We start from the raw sequence: 23,516 nt of genomic DNA on the forward strand, positions 1-23,516 counted from the left end.
AATTACTTTCCTAAACACACCAGATTACAGAGATCATTCCCTCCCCTGAACTCCAATACCACTGGCATTTCTTATGTAGCACAGTGAGTAATTCTGCATAAATTTTATATAAAGGTCTTGCCTCCCCATCATTTTCTTAGAGTCTTTATTGAATTTGTTACTATATCATTTCTGTTTTATGTTTTGTTTTTTGGCCATGAGGCATGTCAGTTCTTAGCTCCCTGACTGGGGATCGAACCTGCACCCCCTGCATTGGAAGGTGAAGTCTTAACCACTGGACCACATGGGAAGTCCCTTGTCTTCCCATCTCGATTTCCAGTTCCTGGATGTTGAGCACCTTATTCCAATTCTATCTGTCTAAAACTTAACAAACACATCTAAAATGATCTTCAGCAATGCAGTTGATGGAAAAATAAAGCCAGTCATTGACTATGGAGCAAAGGAGTAATCAAATACAATCAGAATGGACTAGAATGAATTTTAAAAAGGCTTACTAGGCAGGTAACTTTTTAAACTGGGTTTGGAGGAAAGTGCAGGAATGGCAGAAGGGATAGCAAGAAGGGCGTGGGTTAAAATGAAGACGGTAGACATGAGAAGTAATGGGTGGATCTGGAACCTGACCATGTTCTGATAGTTGAATAAAATCAACAGATTGGTTCGGAAGTCTGGTGGCCAAATGCCCTTCCCTTTGCCTATCTTCTAGGTGTAACTTGTTTAGGTCCATGGAGTTGACAATTAGGGCCAAGGAAAAGTCATCATCTAGACTTAAATTCCATCTTATGACCTTTAAATGTGCTTCTTCCATTTCGTTCTTTGAAATATTATTTCCTTGGGCGAGGTAACTTTTTTCCAATGGGAAGCTCATTGGAGGGTTGTTTGGCCCTCATTTTTACCTTGTCAGAACAATTGGGCAGAATTGCAAATGTAGATTGATGTTTTAAACACGTACTTACCCTGGTTTTCATGTCCTCAGGTCCCCTTCAAAAACTCCACATTATAGCAAAGATTCTATGATATCCATATCTGTAGGTTTTCAGGGATACTGGGGGGAATATCATGAGGTGTGTGCTGATCAAGAGGTCAGCTGGGTTCTGCTGAGGCTGCAATTGAGATCCAATCTCCTAGCTCTGACCTTAGACCCTTCCCATGCTGGACACTTCAGCCTCAATCACACCTCAACTCTTCCCAGAGTAAACCATCTACTGGGTCCATCCAGCAAAGAATTAGGAAGATGTGCCAAGTGATGTGTGGATTATCCCACTTTTTATTTGTTAACTTTGCTAACTTTGTACTTCTCTACAGTTCTGGATCACTAGATACCCAAAGGGGCTACTCTTAATTCCTCATTTAAAGTGTCTTCTCTTCTTTAAACATTATTGTTCAAACCTGTTCATTAGTTTTGTCTATATATATGGCATTCTCTGAGCATCCATAGTATGACCCTAAATAAAAGAATCATTGAATTAAAGAACTTGAAATCTCATAAGGATCTCAGAAATCATTTCATCAAAGCCCCGTACTCTTCAGAGTTAACTATGGCCCAGGAGGGGAATGTGGCCTGGCAATTGGTATCTGAATGTGTTATAGTTCTCTGATACTATTAAGAACTAAGATTTTTTTCCCTGCAATTTGATTTGTCTCCTTAATGTAACTGCTATTGTGAAGAACAACTGAGCTCTCTCCATTAATGAAAATGTTTTGTATCCCTCCACTTTATTTTTATTTTTGGCTTCACTGAGTCTTTGTTGTGGTATACAGGCTTTCTCTAGTTGTGGTGAGCAGGCTCAGTTGCCCTGTGGCATGTGGGATCTTAGTTCCCGGACCATGAATCAAACCCGTGTACCCTGCATTGGAAGGTAGATTCTTAACCACTGGGCTGTTAGGAAACTTCTAGCTCCCTCTACTTTAGAAACACACTTAGTGCAAGAAGTCAAAATAAGGATTTCACATTTCCATTAAAAAAAAAAAAAAGATAAAGACTACACGTGTAGGTTTTACCTGCATATCATATTATAGCTCGGTGAACCCACTTCCCTCCTCCCTAAAAATTACATAATGTAAAAAAAAAAAAAAAAAAAAAAAAACTTTTTAAAAGGACACAGAGGTGATGAGTCAGGTACCTGCTCATCTGTCAAGGATCAGCTTCCTCTAGAACTTTTCTCAACAGCATTGCTATTGGTATTTTAGAACTGTTCTTTGTTGTCCTGTGCTCATGTTTATCACCACCCTGGCCTCTACTCATTCCCTCACCAGAAGCACATGGTCCCCCTCGCTGCCCCTGTTCAGTTCAGTTCAGTTCAGTCCCTCAGTAGTGTCCAACTCTTTGTGACCTCATGTTCTGTAGCATACCAGGCCTCCCTGTCCATCACCAACTCCCAGAGTTTACTCAGACTCGTGTCCATTGAGTTGGTGATGCCATCAAATCGTCTCATACTCTGTCATCTCCTTCTCCTCCTGCCCTCAATCTTTCCCAGATCAGGGTCTTTTTAAATGAGTCAGTTCTTCGCATCAGGTGGCCAAAGGATTGGAGTTCAGCTTCAGTATCAGTCCTTCCAATGAATATTCAGGACTGATTTCCTTGAGGATGGACTGGCTGGATCTCCTTGCTGTCCAAGGGACTCTCAAGAGTCTTCTCCAACACCACAGTTCAAAAGCATCAATTCTTCTGTGCTCAGCTTTCTTTATAGTCCAACTCTCATATCCATATGTGACTACTGGAAAAACCATAGCTTTGACTAGATGGACCTTTGTCGGCAAGTAACGTCTCTGCTTATTAATATGCTGTCTCAGTTCAGTTCAGTCGCTCAGTCATGTCTGACTCTTTGTGACCCCATGAACCGCAGCACACCAGGCCTCCCTGTCCATCACCAACTCCCAGAGTCCACCCAAACCCATGTCCATTGAGTCAGTGATGCCATTCAACCATCTCATCCTCTGTCATCCCCTTCTCCTCCTCTGTCATCCCCTTCTCCTCCTGCCCTCAATCTTTCTTTCCCAGCATCAGGGTCTTTTCAATGAGTCAGCTCTTCACATAACATCGCCAAAGGATTGGAGTTTCAGCTTCAACATCAGTCTTTCCAATGAACACCCAGGACTGATCTCCTTCAGAATGGACTGGTTGGATCTCCTTGCAGTCCAAGGGACTCTCAAGAGTCTTCTCCAACACCACAGTTCAAAAGAATCAATTCTTCGGCGCTCAGCTTTCTTTATAGTCCATCTCTCACATCCATACATGATTACTGGAAAAACCATAGCCTTGACTAGATAAACCTTTGTTGACAAAGCAATGTATCTGCTTTTTAATATGCTATCTAGGTTGGTCATAAATTTCCTTCTAAGGAATAAGCATCTTTTAATTTCATGGCTGCAATCACCATCTTCAGTGATTTTGGAGCCCAGAAAAATAAAGCCAGCCACTGTTTCCACTGTTTCCCCATCTATTTGCCATGAAGTGATGGGACCAGATGACATGATCTTAGTTTTCTGAATGTTGAATTTTAAGCCAATTTTTCCACTCTCCTCCTTCACTTTCATCAAGAAGCTCTTTAGTTCTTCTTCACTTTCTCCCATAAGGGTGGTGTCATCTGCATATCTGAGGTTATTGATATTTCTCCTGGCAATCTTGATTCCAGCTTGTGCTTCATCCAGTCCAGCATTTCTCATGATGTACTCTGCATATAAGTTAAATAAGTAGGGTGACAATATACAGCCTTGACATACTCATTTTCCTATCTGGAACCAGTCTGTTGTTCCATGTCCAGATATAACTGTTGCTTCCTGATCTTCATACAGATTTCTCAAGAGGCAGGTCAGGTGCTCTGGTATTCCTGTCTTTTTCAGAATTTTCCACAGTTTTTTGTGATGCACACAGTCAAAGGCTTTGGAATAGTCAATAAAACAGAAGTAGATGTTTTTCTGGAACTCTTTTGCTTTTTCAATGATCCAACAGATGTTGGCAATTTGATCTCTGGTTCCTCTGCCTTTTCAAAAACCAGCTTGAACATCTGCAAGTTCAAGGTTCACTGTTGAAGCCTGGCTTGAAAATTTTTGAGCATTACTTTGCTAGCTTGTGAGATGAGTGCAATTGTGCAGTAGTTTGACCATTCTTTGGTATTGCCTTTCTTTGGGATTAGAATGAAAACTGACATTTTCCAATCCTGTGGCCACTGCTAAGTTTTCCAAATTTGTTGGCATATTGAGGGCAGCACTTTTAGCATCATCTTTTAGGATCTGAAATAGCTCCACTAGAATTCCATCACCTCCACTAGCTTTGTTCATAGTGATGTTTCCTAATGCCCACGTGACTTTGCATTTCAGGATGTGTGGCTCTAGGTGAGTGATCATACCATCGTGATTATCTGGGTCATGATGATCTTTTTTGTATAGTTCTTCTGTGTATTCTTGCCACCTCTTCTTTTAACTTCTGCTTCTGTTAGGTCCATACCATTTCTGTCCTTTATTGTGCCCATCTTTGCATGAAGTCTTCCCTTGGTTTCTCTAATTTTCTTGAAGAGATCCCTAGTCTTTCCCATTCTATTATTTTCCTCTATTTCTTTGCATTGATCACTGAGGAAGGCTTTCTTTTCTCTCCTTGCTATTCTTTGGAACTCTGCATTCAAGTGGATATATCTTTCCTTTTCTCCTTTGCCTTTCATTTCTCTTATTTTCACAGCTATTTGTAAGGCCTCCTCAGACAACCATTTTGCCATTTTGCATTTCTTTTTCTTGCAGATGGTCTTGATCCCTGCCTTCTGTACAATGTGAGGAACCTCTGTCCATAGTTGTTCGGGCAGTCTGTTTATCAGATCTAATCCATTGAATCTATTTCTCACTTCTACTGTATAATCAGAAGGGATTTGATTTAGGTCATACCTGAATGGTCTAGTGGTTTTCTGCACTTTATTCAATTTAAGTCTGAATTTGGCAATAAGGAGTTCATGATTTGAGCAACAATCAGTACCCTGGCTTGTTTTTGCTGACTGTATAGAGCTTTTCCATCTTTGGCTGCAAAAAATATAATCAATCTGATTTCAGTATTGACCATCTGGTGATGTCCACGTGTAGAGTCTTCTCTTGTGTTGTTGGAAAAGGATGTTTATTATGACCAGTGCATTCTCTTGGCAAAACTCTATTAACCTTTGCTAATATGTCTCTGGATGTTGCCAAATGTCCCTTTTGGGAAAGACTGCTCCCATCCTTCTTGAGAACCACTGGGTCTAGAACATCCTGTGAATGCAGAGATTACTCTGAGGAGATCTTTCAGAAGTTTCTTAACAGTATTTTTGTTCCACAGGCTCCCACCCACCAACTCTGACATCACTGCCATTATTTCCACCCTAGACTCCTACACAGAGGCCAACACGCAGCAAGCAACTCCATTCCTTTCTCTTCATAATGCCTCCACGCAGGGCTGCATCACACTTAACAGTGGGTGTGACTGATGAAAATCACAACGTTGAGGTTGAAAGTCACCTATTGAAAATGACTTTTTGCCATAATATAATGGGGAAATATATTTGTGATCTATTGCTGTGTCATGAATTGCTTCAAAATAAAGCTAACTTAATCCATTAAACATAAAGCTAAAGTATCAAATATGTATTATTTCACACAGTTTCTGAGGGTCAGGAGTCTGGGTAAGCTGCACAGTTCTGAGAGGTCAGTAAGATGTTGGCTAGGGCTACAGTCATTGCCAGGCAGTCCTGAGGCTGGAGAATCTGCTTCCGAAGTCACTTCTGTGATTCTTGGATTCACATCCTCATTGGTTGTTGGCCAGAGCTTTAGTTCTTTGTCATGTGGGCTCCTATGTAGCGATGTCTCATTCCATGGCAATTGGCTTTCCCCAGAGTGAGTGGCAGAGAGACAGAGACAGAGAAAACAGACTCTTTAGTTTTTTTATAACCTAATGTGGGAAGTGATGTACCAGCCACTCTGCTCTATGCTGTTGTGTCCACAGACCAACTTTGGGAGGAAGACTAAAAAGGTGTTAGGCAGGGGTGAGGCTCATTGGGGTGCCAGTTTAGAGGCTGCCTACCCTGGAAACCCCTCAATAACGCAAACTTTTCCTGAATTTAATCTCTTTCCAGATTGAGAACATGATAATTTCTGATCCCTAGTGTCCTCAATTTCATTACAGTGGGAAGGAATTTGCATCTGGCCAGTGCTGTCCCTGGGCACTACGTTGTCCAATGGAACCTGTTCCGTTTCTTAGGTGACAATAGGAGGCCAGGTCATTACAGAAGAATTTTCAACAAAAGCAGATTTTTGACTGGCATTTTTCAATTGGAAAAAATAATAAGCCACAGCACATATCATTCACTATTTCAGTCAGCCAAGATGCTGTGAGCTCTTTATCAAACTATATTTAATATTGAACTTCTTTTTAAAGTTAGACCTTTGTTGATAATGAACCATCTTACAACAGTGGAATAAAACAATCCTAGTTTATGTGGGTAAGAAATAGGGGTAAGTCTCAGCTGGGTCATTCTGCTCCACTGGGCAGGGGCTGGTGTCACTTAGTCATACTCACAAGGTTGCAGGGGTGGGTTAGACTCAGGAAGATTCACTCACATGTCTAGTGTTTTTGTGCTTCTCCAAGTGGCTCCTCTCTCTCTCTCTCTGAAGATAGTAGGTATGAAATATCACAGGATTCCTCCGTGGATACCAGTCAGATGTCTTCCACAATGGTTAATTTCCAAAAGCAAAAGAAGATGCTAAGCTTCTTCAAGGCTTGGCATTGAATTGGCACTGTATCACATCTACCTCTTTCTGTTGGTTCAAGTGAGTCACTTTTGAAAAGCTCTCTCATATCAAACCCTCTTTGTGCTTAAAATCTTTGGCCTAATGTCTTTGACCTCTAGACTAAGCCTTAAAGGACTCGTGTGATCAGGTCAGCCCCACCCAGATACTAATCTTCCTATTTTAAGTGTTAATCTTCCTATTTTAAGATTGAAAGTGAAAAGTGAAAGTGAGTTGCTCAGTCTTTTGGACTCTTTGCAACCCTGTGGACTGTAGCTCTCCAGGCTTCTCTGTCAATGAGATTCTCCAGGCAAGAATACTGGAGTGGGTTGTCATTTCCTTCTCCAGGGAATTTTCCTGACCCAGGGATTGAACCTAGGTCCTCCTGCATTGCAGATTCTTTACCACCTGAGCCATCAAGGAATTTCTTCCTGTCTTAAAGTCACCTGATTTTGGACCTTAATTACAGCTGCAAAATCCTTCCATGGCAGCACTTAGATTAGTGTTTGATTGAATAACTAGGAGAAAGTGAGTGGTACATGAAGGGCTGGAAATCTTGGGGACTACAGAATTCTGCCTACCAATGTGAGACAACTGGTAGAATTTTTTGTATATTAACTGATAATATTGTATCAATGTTAATTTTCTGGCTTAGGTAATTGTACATTGGTTATGCAAAATGTCAACATGCATGGAAACTAGTATATGGGAATTCTAAAGTATTATTTTAATGATGTTTGTAAATATAAAATTATTTAAAATAAAAAGCTTAAAAAAAAAAAAAAGCAAGATACCAGACCAGTCCAGGTTCCAGGAGAAGGAAAACAAAGTGCATCTCTTGATGGAAAGAGAGGCATGTGTATAATGGGCGGGAGGTACTGATGGTGGCCATCTTTGAAAACCATTTATCACAGGCTCTCTGAGTTTAAAAAAATGAACATAATCAGTTCTTCTCTCATCGAACATGTAATCTGGTGAGTGAGAGAATGTCTATTGGACTGATATTTACGGTGTCTCCTACTGAGTAGGCATCATGGTAATCACAGGAGATGCAAGCGTGACTAAGATACCCACAATATTATAGTTTAATGGGAGACAGCAATGGGTGACCAGTAATTACAACTCTGGGTGTGATAAGTGTTATGGCCAGATAAATACAGAGGACTGAGATAGCAAATGAGATGTAGAGATCACTTCCAATTGTGGAGATCAGAAAATGCATTGTCCATGGGTTAACAGACAAACACCAAGTATTTCCTTCTCCCTTCCACTCCAATACTTTGAAATTGCTCCCACAAATTGAAAAAAGTGTTCTGTATGGTTTACTACTGTATTTTCTATTTGAGGGGCTTTCATGTTTCATTGAATTTACCTATAGAGTAGATTTTTACAGGAATATCTTCCTACTAATAAAAATTGCAACTCCTGCTAGAGTCATATATATTATCCTAGATATCTGTTATACTTCTTTTCTCTCTCCAAGGAGTAGCTGAAATTTCACTGGAAATGGGTGTCCCTCATTTCCTGACGTTGCTCAGTATCTCTGATAAGCCAGCGTTTGTTTCCACTGGATGTCTTTTTCTCTCCATGTCTCGATTTCAGCAGTGTGCTGGTTGTTTTCTAGGACACTAAATGGCACCTCCCTAAGTGGTTAAGTCCAAGTGTTCAGCCTCTCTCATTTTTCCTGGCAGTGGTCTTTGGGAGAGCTACTTTTAACCTATTTCATCAGCAATCTTATGGCTCCATTCAACCTTTAAAAAGAATCACAAATGGTAAGCTGTATCTATAAATTCATACACAGAAAAATCTTTTGGAGTGGGGTGAGCATTTTAAGGTCCTCTTTGGTAGAAGTATATGTTCTTAGGACATTTAACAGGTGAAAAACTGTGCTATTTCCCTGAGGTGGCAGCCTGAAGAGAATTTCCTGAGGGTTTTGCTGACAGTGTTTGAGTTAAGCTGATCCTCTTATAAATCCTGTTGTTTCTAGAGCATTTGCAAAGGTTGAAATGAATGTATTACGGTCTTTCTGCTCCTGACATGTCTTGCCCTTTATCTTTCTGAACATCCCAAAGTGTCCTAGGGTGCATGAGTTCTAGGGACATGATCTGAAGGTAGTGTCTATGATAATGAAGGCAGGGATGTCACTCACACTGGTGGAGCAGAGGACCTGAGTGTGTCCATTGTGACATGAAGTGTGTGTGTATCCATTGCTCCTCTCTTCAGGCAGTAGCCTTAAGGCTTTCCTAGGCACATCGTGTTAGTACACATATATTGATTAGGACAGTGCTTTATTTATTCATTTATTTTTCCCTTTTGATCATGCTGTGAGGTATGTGGGATCTTACTTAGTCTCCTAATCATGGATCGAACCTGTGCTCCCTACAGTGGAAGCATGGAGTCTAAACCACTGGACGACCAGGGAAGTCCCAGGACAGTGCTTTATACATAAGACTTGAACAGATACTGTTGCTGGTGTTATTATTATTATAAAGCATCAAATCTAACCCCAGTCATAAAACTCATGAGAAGATCTGCCACCATTGTTGAACTATATCTATTATGCATCCTGAAAGAAAGGGAGAGGGAATATACTAAGAGCTCTTATTTTATGGGATGAGTAGAGAAAATCTACTTCCACTGTGCTCAGGAAACGAAAGGTACTAAGTCTGACTACCAGCAGAATCTTCTTCCTCCCCCAGCCAGGCCTGTTCTAGCTCTGACTGTTCATTCTCCCAAGTTCAAAAAACCTTCCCCCAGAAATGTACCCACACAGAGGCTCACCAAGCTACTCATTTCACCTCATGTCACCTGGGTCATATGAGTATAGCTACACAAAAGGAAGAGTTTGATCACTGTCACCTCTGCGGGGCTTTGCTGGTGACTTCAGCTAAGTGAATCACTTATTAAGGCCTGAACACCACCTCTGCTAGCATGCTGGGCCCATACCCTTTCACTTAGGTTTTCACTCAAAGCAAAGTTGGAGAACCAAACACATGTTTGGGATTCAGAAGATGGGAAACAGAGGCACAGGCATAGAAAACAAAGGTATGGACATCAAGGTGGGGAAGCAGTGGTGGGATGATCTCCCAGATCAGGATTGACATATATACACTATTGATACTATGTCTAAAATAGATAACTAATGAAAACCTACTGTATAGCACAGGGAACTCTATTCAATGCTTTGTGGTGACCTAAATGGAAAGGAAATTCAACAAAGAGGGGATATATGTATACATAAAGCTGATTTACTCAGCTGTACAGCAGAAACTAACACAACATTGTAAAGCAACTGTACTCCAGTGAATTAAAAAAGAAAAAAAGATGGGAAACATGGGCCCAGAGAAGGAGATTCTACTAACTGGATATTCCTAACTCTGTCATATTTTTCCATCTGCACAGTTCAGCAAATCAGGCTGAGAAGATTCAGGGTCCTGTTCACCGGACACTTCTTCCAGAGGTGAAGCAAGCGTGTTTGGCTATCTATAACAATACTGGAAATAGTTTATTTTCTATCCCCTGAAATAGTAAATCTTTAACAGTCCTTCTAAAATGGGTGCTATGATTTTCTTGACCCTCTGCAAAGAAAGAACACATTGATGTTCATTTGTAGTATATTTCAAAGCTTCAGTCAAGAACAGCTAGGAAGTTCTTTGTAAAATCTAAAAGCATAAATCCAAATCTATTGGGACAAACATGTGTTGCCATGTCTCCTACCAAGAGATGCTTTGGAATTCCAAATTTTTCTTTAGCGTTCTCCAAGAGGTAAAGGGGTAGAAAGAAAGATATTTCCCTGTGGTCATTTAACATTAGTTTCTCTCCTCTCAGCATCTCAGCTGTGTGTTCTGAAGCTGAGTGTCTTGCTTCACGGGCGGAGCATTTGTGCGCAAGTTCTGGGCCAGAGGAAAGGATGCAGATGTAGACGAGCAGCAGGAAGTACTCCTCCAACCTCTGTGGTCAGGAGACAAAGAAACCAGTGTGAATTGAACAGACTGACATGGGGTTCATTTGCAAAGAAAGGGATGGGGAGAGAAAAGACCCGATGTGTCTGAATGTTTTTCATCTTGAAAGAAGAAAGCAAAGGGAGTTGTGAGGATCTTTGTGTTCTGTTTGACAGATGGCAAAACCAAGGCAGTGGAGAAGGCACCACTCTTCTTTTTTCTCTTTTACTTATTTATTTGGTTTCCCATGGACTTCGTTGCATGCAAGATCTTTAGTCACAGTCTTTGGGATCTAGTTCTCTGGCCAGGGATTGAACCTGGGCCCCCTATATTGGGAGCACAAAATCTTAGCCACTGGACCATCAGGGATGTCCCAATGTACCACTCTTCTGGAGGCCATTTGACTGCAATTACTAAGAGCAAAATACCAATCTCCTATGAAGGCTGGTAGCCTTGACTTCTCCAAGAAAAAGCAAGAACCAAAGGGCAAGGCCAAGTGCTGGAACAAAACTATTGACCATCAAGCCCTCCCTCCCCTTTCTCTGATGGAAGGTCCATCACAACAGCAAGACCCCACTGTCACAGAGTCTAGTCTCTGCTCTGTATTCCACTTTATTGATGCTTTTCTTAGCAGTGAAGGGCATGTGACAGGTAGGCCTGAAGGCTCTGCTCCAGCCTGGGATGACACCTGGAACACCCCTTCATTTCTTTCCCTGAGTTTTGAGGGAGAAAAAGAGGCAGCCAGTTATTTAGGGCTCACCCCACCCAGAGATTAAGCCAAAATTGCATGTGAAGCTGAAGTCATGGCCAGAATTACTACTAGTTAGCTTCCAGATCACTGAGCAAGTCCTATTTTTCTTGAGGTCAGTGGCAGCTTTTGGAGTCCACACCTACACAACATGGATAAAAAGAGGAGGAAGAAAGGAAAGGAGATAAAAGGAGAGGGAGAAAATAAATATGGCCACAGAGAGAAAGGATGGGGGAGAAAATGAAAAGTCAAAAAGGAAGTAGGGATAAAAAAAAGAAGAAAAAAAATGGAACTACAGGGAGGTGTCAATTAGTCACTTTGCAAGCCAGTGATTTTCCTGTTGCTTTAGACTTTTAAACTAAGGAAGAACAGCCTCTGTATTCATGTTCTATTGGTGCTATAACAATATATTACAAATGCCGTGGCTTAAAATAAAACAAATTTATTACCTTACAGTTCTGGAGATCGGAAGTCCAAAATGAGTCCAAAATGGGTCTCACTGGGCTAAAGTCAAGCAAGACTACATTCTTTCCAGGGGCTCTAAGGGAGAGTCCAATTTTCCTGCATTCTTCATCCTCTAGAAAATGCCTACAGCCCTCATTCATTTTCATTTTCAAATTCCACAATAATCGGGAAAGTCTTTCTCACATCCCATCACTCTGACACTGAGACTCTTCCACACTTAAAGGCCTGGTGATTATGTTGGGCCCACCAGGGCAATCCAGGATAAACTCCTTATTCTAAGGTCAGCTGATCAGCAATCATAATTCCCTTTTGCCATGGAATGTAACATATCCACAGGTTCTGGGGATTAGGACATGGGCTTCTTTGATGAGCCATTTATTCTGCCCACCACAGCCTCTTATTTAAAAAAAGGAAAAAAAAGATACAAATTAACTTATTTACTAAACAGAAACAGACACACAGTCTTAGAGAACAAATTTATGGTTACCAGGAGTGAAGACTGGCTGGGAGGGATAGATTGGGAGTTTGGGATTGACATGTGCATACTGCTACATTTAAAATAGATACTTATGGACACATAGCGGGCAGTGAACTGAGAGAGTAGCATTAACATATATCCACTACCATGTGTAAAACAGATAGCAGGCAGGAAGCCGCTATTAATACAGAGAGCTCAGCTCAGTGTTCTTTGAAGACCTAGAGGGATGGAATAGGAGTAGGGGTGGGAGGGACACTCAAGAGGGAGGGGATATATGTATACATATGGTGCTTCATGTTGTTGTACAGCAGAAACTAACACAACTTTGTAAAGCAGTTATATTCCAATAAAAAACTAGTAAGACTAGCAAAAGCTAGGTTCTCAGAAGCAGTTCAGAACCAGCTTCATTCTTTCCAGCTCAGTATCACTCCCAAATATACAATAAAAAGTCATTGCTATAAAAATAAATAAATGTTTTGTTGTTGTTGTTTTCTCCAACAGATGTTTGAAATAGAATTATGAACCTTTTTTCCCCAAACTTTCTAAAATAATGATCATACTCCAAAATGGAGAGGGAGAAGAAATGAGCTTAACAGTCTCTCCTTCTAAGGCTCATTGATACTACTCTCAAAATGAATAACCACTTTTCCCGGCACATTGTGTCTGAAGAAACTCAAGAATTTAGGGACTCATGGCAGTGGATATTCTCCCCCAAATAGAAGCGAATTCAAGAAGAATCTCTTAATCTTGGAGGATGTGTTTGAAAACAAATAGCCCGGGGTCAGGAAATGGAGGTTGAGGAATGTGCCTTTTTTTCCCACCTGTCTCCTTTGCCATATGAGCCATCAGAGCAGACGCAGATGATCTAACCAATCTGCTCAGTTCTGGTGATGTTCTTTCTCGGTGCCTGCTGGTCCAGGACCTGGAGAACGTTTCCTGTTCATGAAGGCAGCCTTGAGCCAGTTGGGAGAGTAACAAGCAACACTCATACCCATAAAAGTAGACAACACACCAACATCATGGGACCAAAGAGTTGGTGGTAAGACATCAAATTCAGGTGAAATAGAGACTAGTGGGTGTGAATTTCCCTGAAAAAGGCCGAAAACAGGGGTGTTGAAGTCTTATGCAAAAGCACCCCCTCTGTGGTGTTACCTAGGTTATAGTCTAACGAGCTAGGAACTAGTAGTATGAAATAGCCTGTGTGAAACCTCCTTTGCTGTAGTTTTATTTTTTTTTTTTTTTTAAATCATGATTGTGCTTCTAACTCCTACTAGATGGATTGAACATGGAAAGAACACCAAGTAACAAGAGGAGTCCCACAAAACAATGCTCATTTCTCTTCTTCTGGGGAAACATTCAGCATATGAGACTGCAAGTTGGAAAATAAGCTCTACTAACCAGAAAACCATGGCAGCAGGAAGTTTAAGCAAAAAAATCAAGGAAAGGAAATTTAGTTGCTCGTGGATACTCTCTCAATTCCAAAATGATTAACCCTGGGAGTTGCTAAGAAATCTGAAGAACAACTTCAGACATCAGCCTGTCAGAAGGCAGGCCTCGACACAAAGTGAACTGGGAGAATATGGTAATGTAACAATATGTACAGCTTTGGAAATGTATAATACATCCTAATAGTTAAAACAACACATTGTCTATAGGCATAACTTGATCTGGGACATGTTACAAATTTCAGCAAACACAATGTTTCTTCCAGGACTAATTCTCTACCTAAATTTGAGATATATTCTAAATTGTTTCTCTCACTAAATCAGTAGAGTAAATAATATCTGTTGAGGAATGAACAGGTTCAAAGTTCTTCTGGATCATTTTGAGTTGTGTAGGCAGAAATCTGAACAGCTACATACACATTTACACTGGAGATAGTCCCCAATGGTGACTGCTGTGGACCAAGACTATAGTTTTATTTTATTTTAAGGTTTCTGAGGCATTTTGTGACCCTCTCTGAATGATCAATGTCCTTCTACATATGACGACCCAGATCTTTAGGATTACTGCTTAGGAACCAAGTAATTTGCATTTCAAGACATCAACTTGGATAACTGGGGGAATAATGGTGGAGAAACATCTTTCAAGATATGTGGTTTTGCCAAATCTCTGTCATCCAGCCTTTTACCATTTTCATTACTAATTGTATATACATGGAGGAATTTCATTTAGATGTCTGGCCTGAAGTGAACGTCTCCAAATATCTATCTACGAATTAGCCATTGGGGGAAAAGTACTGCAGAAGGTATCAAATTACCCTTGCATGATGGAATTCTAACTTGCAGGATAACAGCAGGAGTTCTTCAGAACAAGATGTCCACAAAAAGGAAAGCAGAGAAGACAATAACTGTTTCTAGAATTAGTAGGCATTATTCTATAAAATCCCATAAGGGTTTGTAAGCAGACAAATGTCCTAGTTATTTGGAATCCTTAATTCTAGAAACACACTGAGGCTTACAGCATGGATAAATGGCTCAAATCCTTCCAATGAAAAAGAACACAATAAGAAAACTAGCTCTAAATCACAGTTTGAAAAATGAACATCTGTAATTTAACTTTCAATGACCACTTGGCATGTAATGACATGGCTTTAAGATATATGAACCTAACAGAGCGAATTGTCATTATATCAGGATATAGATCACAGGTCATCTAGCTCCTTGGTCTGTACCTGGGCTTGAGTGACTGGCAATCTAAGTGACAATTCATCTTGGAACATAGATGCAAATCAGTAACCACCTTCTGGACAGAGATGTTTCTATACTTCCAATTCACTGACAAATACTTAAATGCAAATAATACTAAGACATGTTATATTCTTCTACTCAGTGGATACTCAGAATATAAAGAAATATTTTCCTTTCATTTTCCTATTTGTCATTATTTCGACATTATTTGGGGCTTCCCAGGTGGTACAGTTGGTAAAGAATCTGCTTGCCAATGCAGGATATATAAGAGATGTTAGTTCAATCCCTATGTCAGGAAGATCACCTGGAGAAGGAAATGGCAATCCACTCCAGTTTCTTGCCTGGAAAATCCCAGGGACAGAGGGGCCTGGTGGGCTACAGTCCACAGGGTTGCAAAGATTAGGATATGACTGAGTATACACACACAGACGTTATTTAATACCTAGATACTCATCTGACATTTATTTAAAAATGTGTTGCATTTGCACTTGGCTCAAAATAAGGTACCAATTAAAGAACCATTCTTTACCCAGGTATCATGCAGATACCTACACATCCCAAAATTCATTGGTGGGGGTTGATTTTCTGCATGTCTCAGGAAATAGTCAAAGAAACACAACATAAAGCAAATATTTACCCCAACAGGGGAGAATGAAGTTCAGTTTTATAAGGGACATTAACAAATTCCATGGTTTAAATTACAGATTAACAAAGGGTTCATGAGCTCAAATTAAGTTATTCTGTTTAAAATCAATCACCGAGACTGTCATTCTGCTTATTGCTTTGACTTCCTAACAAAGGTTTAAATGAGGACTTTATGTGCAAGTAAAGAACATCAAGAGATCTGCACTTTTTCAGACCTGCGTGGGCTGGAGGGGCAAACGTTTAGGCTATTAATGTAATAAGAATGAGGAATGCATTTTTCCGGAAAAAAAAAATCTTCACCAAAAAAAAAAATCTGCAATTAATCTATTATCTGGGGGAAAACAGAGGAATGAAAGGTGGGGTACACTTAGAAAGCACTAGATTCACTGATACCAGAGCCATTCTGGAGACGCCAGGCAGGAAATCTGGAATTCCTCTAACTCTTCAGTGGCAGGCACCAGATCTGGGGAGAAGGGTCCAGAAAGGCTGTTTTGTCTTCGCTAGCAAAATGTATTCAGATGTGGTTTTGCAGAAAAGTATTTTTCCTTTGTCACTCAACCTCATGTTGGGTCACCACTCCAGTGCTGAGCAGCTCCCTGATGGCCCTGTCATCGTATCGGAGGACCTCCTTCAGGATGTGCGTCGTGTGCTGCCCGAGAAGGGGAGGCGGCCTGGCCTCTGACATCTTGAACTTACTGTATCTCACAGCTGGGCCTGTCAGAGCGGGAGGAAAGCAGGAAGCCTGTTAATGACTAACCCTCGGAAATTCATTACCCAAGCAGCCTGGGGTGTTTGCAATGAATGCCAAGAATATCACTGCCCGTTACACCCTTGCAGATGGACCATCGTTTTGGAAAGAAATGTATTTGCACATGTGGCTTCCCTTGACTTTGCTTTAGACAACTATGCAGTGGTCATCCACCATGCTGGGGGCTGCATGGATGTGCCTGGTGTGTGCCAGGCCTGTCGCAAAGACTCGCAGGGGTAAGTCACTCAGCTGAACTGACTTTCTGGGTCCCAGAGAACAGTGACACAGGTACATAGTGTCTCTCTGGAAATCTGACCCCAGGTGAAGGTAACCCAAGTGTTTACCACTCAGCATCCAGTGTAAAATTCCAAGATTTAGTTCAACAGACTGCAGATCAACTAGACTTCACCCAGACTCTGGGTGAAGCATTTAGGTGGTAGAAGAGGTTACGGGTGCAGGCTTCTTTGTCAGAGAGACTTCTGTTTGGGTATCAGCTCTTTCACTTTCAAGAAGAGCTATCTTGGACAAATTATATAACTTCTCTGAGCCTCGTGTTCCACAACTAAACTGGGTATGATGTTTACCATACACTCTTGATGAAAGGGTTTACATGATGTAATGAACAGAAAGCACGAAGTAAGCTTCCCCAAATCCACATAATGCACAAAACCTGCCAGCCACTATGATGACAAAAGCCACCCCATTACCTTCTTTGACAGTTGCTGTGCAATGGGAAATGGATATGTACTCCCAGCTCTTTGCTGAGCACTGAGCCACCAACAAACAGGATAACTAAAGCAAGGATTTCAACAGATGCTGGGAATGGATTTTATCATCCTCATTCATTTTTTCCCCCCAACTTTTTGGCTCCACCATGCAGCATGTGGGATCTTAGTTCGCTGACCAGGGATCGAACCCATGCCCTCTGCAGTGGGAGCTTGGAGACTTAACCACTGGACTACTAGGGAACTCCTTCATCCTAACTCTTCACATAATGACACTAAAGTCCAAAATGCTAAGGTTTTGTTCAAGGTCATAGACTTCACCAGTGGCTCAGCTAGTAAAGAACCAGCTTGCCAATGCAGGAAATGCAAGAGATGGGGTTTGATCCTTGGGTCAAGAAGATCCCCTGGAGAAGGAAATGGCAACCTGCTCCAATATTCTTACCTGGAAAATCCCATGGACAGAGGAGCCTCATGGACTACAGTTCATGACATCACAAAGAAGTGGATACAACTGATCATAGCACGCACACATGCACACATAACTAATAACTAAGAGCAACAAGATGCAAATCCTCATCCACCTGAACCATCTCACACTGAAGGCCATGTACTTTCCAGAACCTTAGCAGCCTCATCTTCTCACTCTTTCATGCACAGGCTTGATGGACACTGAGGAACATACTGTTTCCACAGATTTTACCTTTGCTGCCTCATTCAATAAATGATATTTATGTTGGCTGTCCTTTACATCTCACTTGATGAGCCTTCGGGAAAACAAATTAGAGAGTCACAGGAAGACTACAGAACAGTACGTTTCCATCTCATAAAGATTTTTCCAGTCTCCTCTGGATTTGGGAGCCCATAGGAAGAACAGATAAAACCCAAGTACATGTGGGTAACAGAATGTCAGTCCATAAAGCAGAAATGTGCCTTAGGATCTAGGAGAATTCCATTCAGAAAAGATAATGGCGAGGAAGCCATTTGTTGATGGAGAGAGGACACAGACCTCCTAAAACCGTCAAGTGGCACATTTGGGTCACACATACCACTCACACCAGATAAATGGCCATTTCCAACTGATGTCCAAAGTTTTCCTTCTCTGAAGTTCAGGGAAATTCTTTTTTATTTTTTCCTTCTCACATTTCCTTTCAAATGCTCCAGTGCATGATCGTTTTATTTCATGGGTTGGTCCCTTTTCAAGAAAGAACCATACACATTGGGAGGTGGTATCCTCTATGCTCCTGAGAAAGCTGATAATCCAGTGTTTTGGGGATGTGTGTGATTTTGACATTAACCATAGTTTTCATCTAAAATGTGTCTTTCAAAAGAAGGACTCTGTCAAAAAATACAGGCTGAAGTCAAAGTCACATGGCTTTTTTCCTAACTAGATGACCTGAAGTAAAACAATCAACTGAGAAATAGTCATTTGACTCTTGAAGAATCTGGGATAAAAGAGGGTTACCATTGATCACTACTGCTCCCAGTGCCAGGAGCATTAGCAGTGGTAACTACCGTTTCCTAAGAACCTGGGCTGTGCTGGCCACTGTGCCAAAGGCCCCACATCAGCTCCTATAAATCCTCATGGCAATCCTGTATGGGGACTGATGGAGATTTAAGGTAAAAGGGTTAAAGTTAGGATCCAGGTTAGGACATGAGAAAACTTGCCAAACATCACACAGCTAGGAAGTATCCATTTCCAAGTCCAGGTATGTTAGATTCAGGAACTTGGATTTTGTTTTAAAAAAAAGAATTAATTGAGGTGAAATTCACATAAGATCCACTATTTTGAAGTGAACTGTTCCATGACATTTGCAATGCTGTGCAACCACCACCTCTATCTAGTTCCAAAATATTTCCATCGCTCTCACTAAAACCCTCATCCTTTAAGCAGTTTCTCTCAGTTCTCCCCTTTCCATATCCCCTGGCAACCTCTAACTTCTTTCCGTCTCTATGGATTATTCTGGATATTCCGTATCAATGAAACCATACAATATGCGGCCTTTACTGTCTGCATCTTTCACTTATTATGTTTTTGAGACACATCTACTTTGGAGTATTGTGCTATTGGCACATAGAACTTGGGTTTTTGCCTCCCAGCAAGGATGCTATGAGGGAATTTTTCAGGTCCAACCGTAGGAAAGGGCAGGTCAACTTGTGTCCATCACTTGTGTCACTCCTATCCTTTCCTGGGAGCTTCCAGATCCACACTGAACACTATGCTGCCAGTTTAGGATGAAGGGCATGTAACACCTTGCACAGAAATATCTTAAAGAATTTAGGTTGGTGGGATGGTATTACTTGGTAATTTTTAGACTTGCTAGGATAAAGACACCTGGAGGATATGATATATTTGGAAAGCTTAGGCTTCTTTAAACAAATATATGTTACTAAGTAAGCCATATCGCAGTTGACGAAATTGTATATACTTTTCCATATGCCCCTTCAGAAACCAGGTATTTTGCATATGATTGATTTTAGAAAGATTCTGAAGCTGAGATTTGTCCATGTAATAATATCAAAGGGGGGTATAGTTACCTGAACGGTACTGGCAGTTTTCAAATTGCAATTTCTTAAAAATTCCTTAAACACAGTAGCACCCCCTTATCTGCGGGGGATACTTTCCAAGACCCCGCTTGGATCCTTAAAACCACAGATGATGCTGAACCCTATGTATAGTGTTTTTTCGTATCCATATATCCCTATGACAAAGTTTAATTCATAAATGCAGCACAGTAAGTGAACCACTGTAACTGCCACTAACACAGGACATGACATGACAACAATGTACTGTAATAAAAGTGACATGAAAGTGGTCTCTCTCAAAATATCTTACTATGAATATCTGATGTCTTTTCCAACGTAACTAAGCATCTATGATGCACTGTGGCCTTAACTTTTGTGGACTGAAGTGTCACAGCAAAACTAGTAAGAATTTCTTTTTCCTTCTTCACAGTTTCACGGATAGAAGATTTGCTCTCACTATAGGTTTCAGCAGCCTCAGCACACAGTTAATTCTTCTTTCCTTAATAAGTTGACAACTTTCACCTTCTCACTCAACAGACGTTCTTTACGACTTCTCTCTGGCATACCTAAATCGCCAGCATCACTACTCTTGTGCTTTGGTGTCATTACAAAGTAAAAGAAGAGTCACTTTGACACTGACGGACAATCCATCTGATCAACTAGATGGCTACTAAGTGCCTAATGAATGAATACGCTGGACAAAGAGATAATTCAAGAGACAGAGAGGTTGACAGGAGATTTCATCACTCTTCTCAGAACAGCACACAATTGAAAATGTATGAATTATTTATTTCTAGAATTTTCTAATATTTTCAGACCATGGTTGACCACATGTAACTGAAACCTTGGAAAGTGAACCCATGGATAAGGGGGACAGGGGGGCTGCTGTTTTGCTTGGCCATGTAGTTTATGAAAAAACAAAAATTTACAGCCCCTTAAAATATACATCTCTATGTGACACAGGACAAATAAAGTGATATATTCAGATCCCAAAGAAAGCGAAATTTCCCTGAGTCAATTGAAATCTGTTCTTTCAACCCTGTGCAATGATCCTATATACCTGGGACATTCCTCAGTCTAGGCTCTGCACAAAATATATTCTTCAAATGTATTTGTTTCAAGAAGTAGAACATGTTTGACATAATTATTTATATCTAAGGTCCAGAAAGAATGAATAATCTGATTTTCCGTTTAAAAAAAAGATGAGCAGATAAGTCACATGTTCTTAAATTACTTTTTGGCAAAGCAACGTCTACATTCGCATATGCTTTCAAACACTTGAAAGCTGTGTGATCCTGAGAATTCTTAAAAGTTCCTGAGTCTCAGTCCATAGATTTCTAAAATGAGGTTGGCAATACCTATGCAGGATTGGTTTGAGCATTTGGGGAATACAATGTGGGTAATACTCAACATCAGTAATAATCAGAGTATGGAGATGATGAGATACAACTTTGTTTACAAAACTAGTGAATCTTATAGATATCACAGTATATGTTTAAGAAGTCTGTGACCAGAGGGAGTGGAAAATGGTACAATCCTTCTGGATGGAAAATTTTCAACTTGATATCAAGAGTTTTAAGTATTCACATACTTGAATGGAGAAATTCTGCTTTAATAAAAAATTTTTTTCCTCTATGGATGTAATCAAGAATGTTGACAAATGTGACAGGCAAGGGACTATACAAATTTCTAAATCTAATATTCAATACCCCTTTTTGTGTGAGGTTCTGAATTTAAAAGAAAAGAAAGAAAGAAACTTTTTCATCTGTTCTTAGCTCCCAAAGTGTACCTTATTAGGAGCAGGTGTTTAGCAATCATTCTCTCATGTACTGTCCTCATAGGTCTATCCCAAACTCCTTCCTTCCAGATAAAGAGGTCAAATAGTTGTAATATTGATAAAATTAGGAAAATATGCTCCAAACTTGGGCATGTGTGCATGCTAAGTCACTTCAGTAGTGTCTGACTCTGTGTGACCCTATGAACTTTAGCCTGCCAGGCTCCTCTGTCCATGGGATTCTCCAGGCAAGAATACTGGAGTAGGTTGCCATTTCCTTTTGCGCTGGTCAAATAAATTACAGTACATCTAAATGATGGCAAATGATCATAATTTCAAGTGGTGTATTTTGGGACTTTGAATATATATATATTGCCTTCACTCTCCCCTGATAAACCACTGAAGTAAAGGTATAGAAGTTAAGCAAACAAACATAAAATTTCATATGAGTGAAAAGGATGGGAGGGAGCATCACTAGTGTATGAGATATTTCAACAAATTTAAAAATGACACCAATGGGATCATGTCGATGGGCAAAGAGGTCAAGAAAGCTGAAGCATAGGACATTCTACAAGGACATGGACAGGAAGTGGATGCCAATTGGTCCATTTCAACTTCCCAAGAGTCTTTTTAAAGACTCTTTAAATTTTTTTAAATTTATTTATTATTTTTAAATTTTGACCTTACTATAGGCAGCTTGTGGGATCTTAGTTCCTCAACCAGGGACCAAACCAAAACTCTTGGCAGTGAAAGCGCCAAGTCTTAACCACTTGACAGCCATCAAATTTCCAAGCCTCTTTTCTTAAAAATCAATGGTTAACAGAGAGACAGATCTTAGAATAGAAGTAGGACAAAAGCTGAAAGATCAAATGTTGCAATATATACTACTCTCACTAATTTCTACTAAAAACTAGAAGAAAGTGAAGCTCGCTTTCAAATTTCTAAATGGGAATGATGTTAAACCTAGAATTGTGTGTGTGTGCATGCTAAGCTACTTCAGTCGTGTCTAGCTCTTTGTGAACCGTAGCCCGGCAGGCTCCTCTGCCCATGAGATTCTCCAGGAGAGAATACTGGAGTGGGTTGCCATGCCCTCCTTCAGGGGATCTTCCTGACCCAGGGATTAAACCAGTGTCTTTTAGTCTCCTGGATTGGCAGGCGGGTTCTCTACCATGAGAGCCACTTGGGAAGCCCCAAACCTAGAATTGCATACCTAGTCAAATGGTTAATCAAATATGAAGGTATTTTCAAACTGCCAAAGATTAAGTTTACTATCTATGTTTCTTCTTCTTCTTCTTTTTAAATATTTATTTTATTTATCTATTTGGCTGTGCTGGGTCTTACTTGCAGCACATGGGCTTAGTTGTTCCATGGCATGTTGCCCTTGGTTTCCAGACCAGAGATTGAACCCACATCCCCTGCATTGGAAGGCAAAGTTTCAACCACTGGATCACCAGGGAAGTCCCAAAGCTGAGCTATTAATATTAAAACAAAAGCTATTAACATTAAAAGAAAGAAGACTCCAGGCAGTGAGAATAGGCTTGATGTCTAAGAACTGAAAAAAGTTGCAGTGTGGTTAGAATATTATCTGGTAATTTCTAGATGAAATTGGAAGGAGAGGCACAGGGATTTACAGGCTATGGTAGTAAAGTGAATCTTATTTTGAGTTCACTAGGAAGTCACTGGGGCTTTAAGCAGAGCAGTGACAAGACTTCAGTATTCCCGTAGCTGGGCAGAGAGAGCACTAAAACGAGCTTGGAGGCTGTTGTGGGGATATTGGAGGAGATGGCAGTGGCCTACACTAGGGTGGTGCCTACAGAATTTGAAAAAAGTGAATGTATTTGAGAGCTTTTCTCCTGATAGAATGAGAGGGCTTGCTGATGAAGTGCAAGACCCAAGGTAGCTGGGGAGGGAGAAAGATCAAAGGAAAACTCCTGTTTCTGAATTGAATAACTGGTGGGCCATTTACCTGATGAGAAAGGCTGAATGGATTCACGGACAAAACTGGTGAGAAGCAGAAGTCAAATTCATTTTTTCATTCCTT

General features: G+C 40.6%; 1 protein-coding gene across 4 annotated transcripts in view; it reads right to left on the minus strand.

Annotated features, from left to right (window-relative positions):
- Window positions 1–15,491: 15,491 nt before the first annotated feature.
- Window positions 15,492–23,516, minus strand: part of SUGCT (succinyl-CoA:glutarate-CoA transferase) — a 763,763-nt gene continuing 755,738 nt past the window's right edge. For all 4 annotated transcript variants that reach the window (XM_025292055.3, XM_044946814.2, XM_025292046.3 and 1 more), the window contains one exon: window positions 15,492–16,419. In XM_025292055.3, coding sequence (XP_025147840.2) covers window positions 16,256–16,419 — 164 coding nt within the window. In that variant the 3' untranslated portion in view covers window positions 15,492–16,255. The remainder of the gene's footprint in view (window positions 16,420–23,516) is intronic.

This window comes from Bubalus bubalis, chromosome 8, assembly GCF_019923935.1.
Source record: "Bubalus bubalis isolate 160015118507 breed Murrah chromosome 8, NDDB_SH_1, whole genome shotgun sequence".
Lineage (NCBI taxonomy): Eukaryota > Metazoa > Chordata > Mammalia > Artiodactyla > Bovidae > Bubalus > Bubalus bubalis.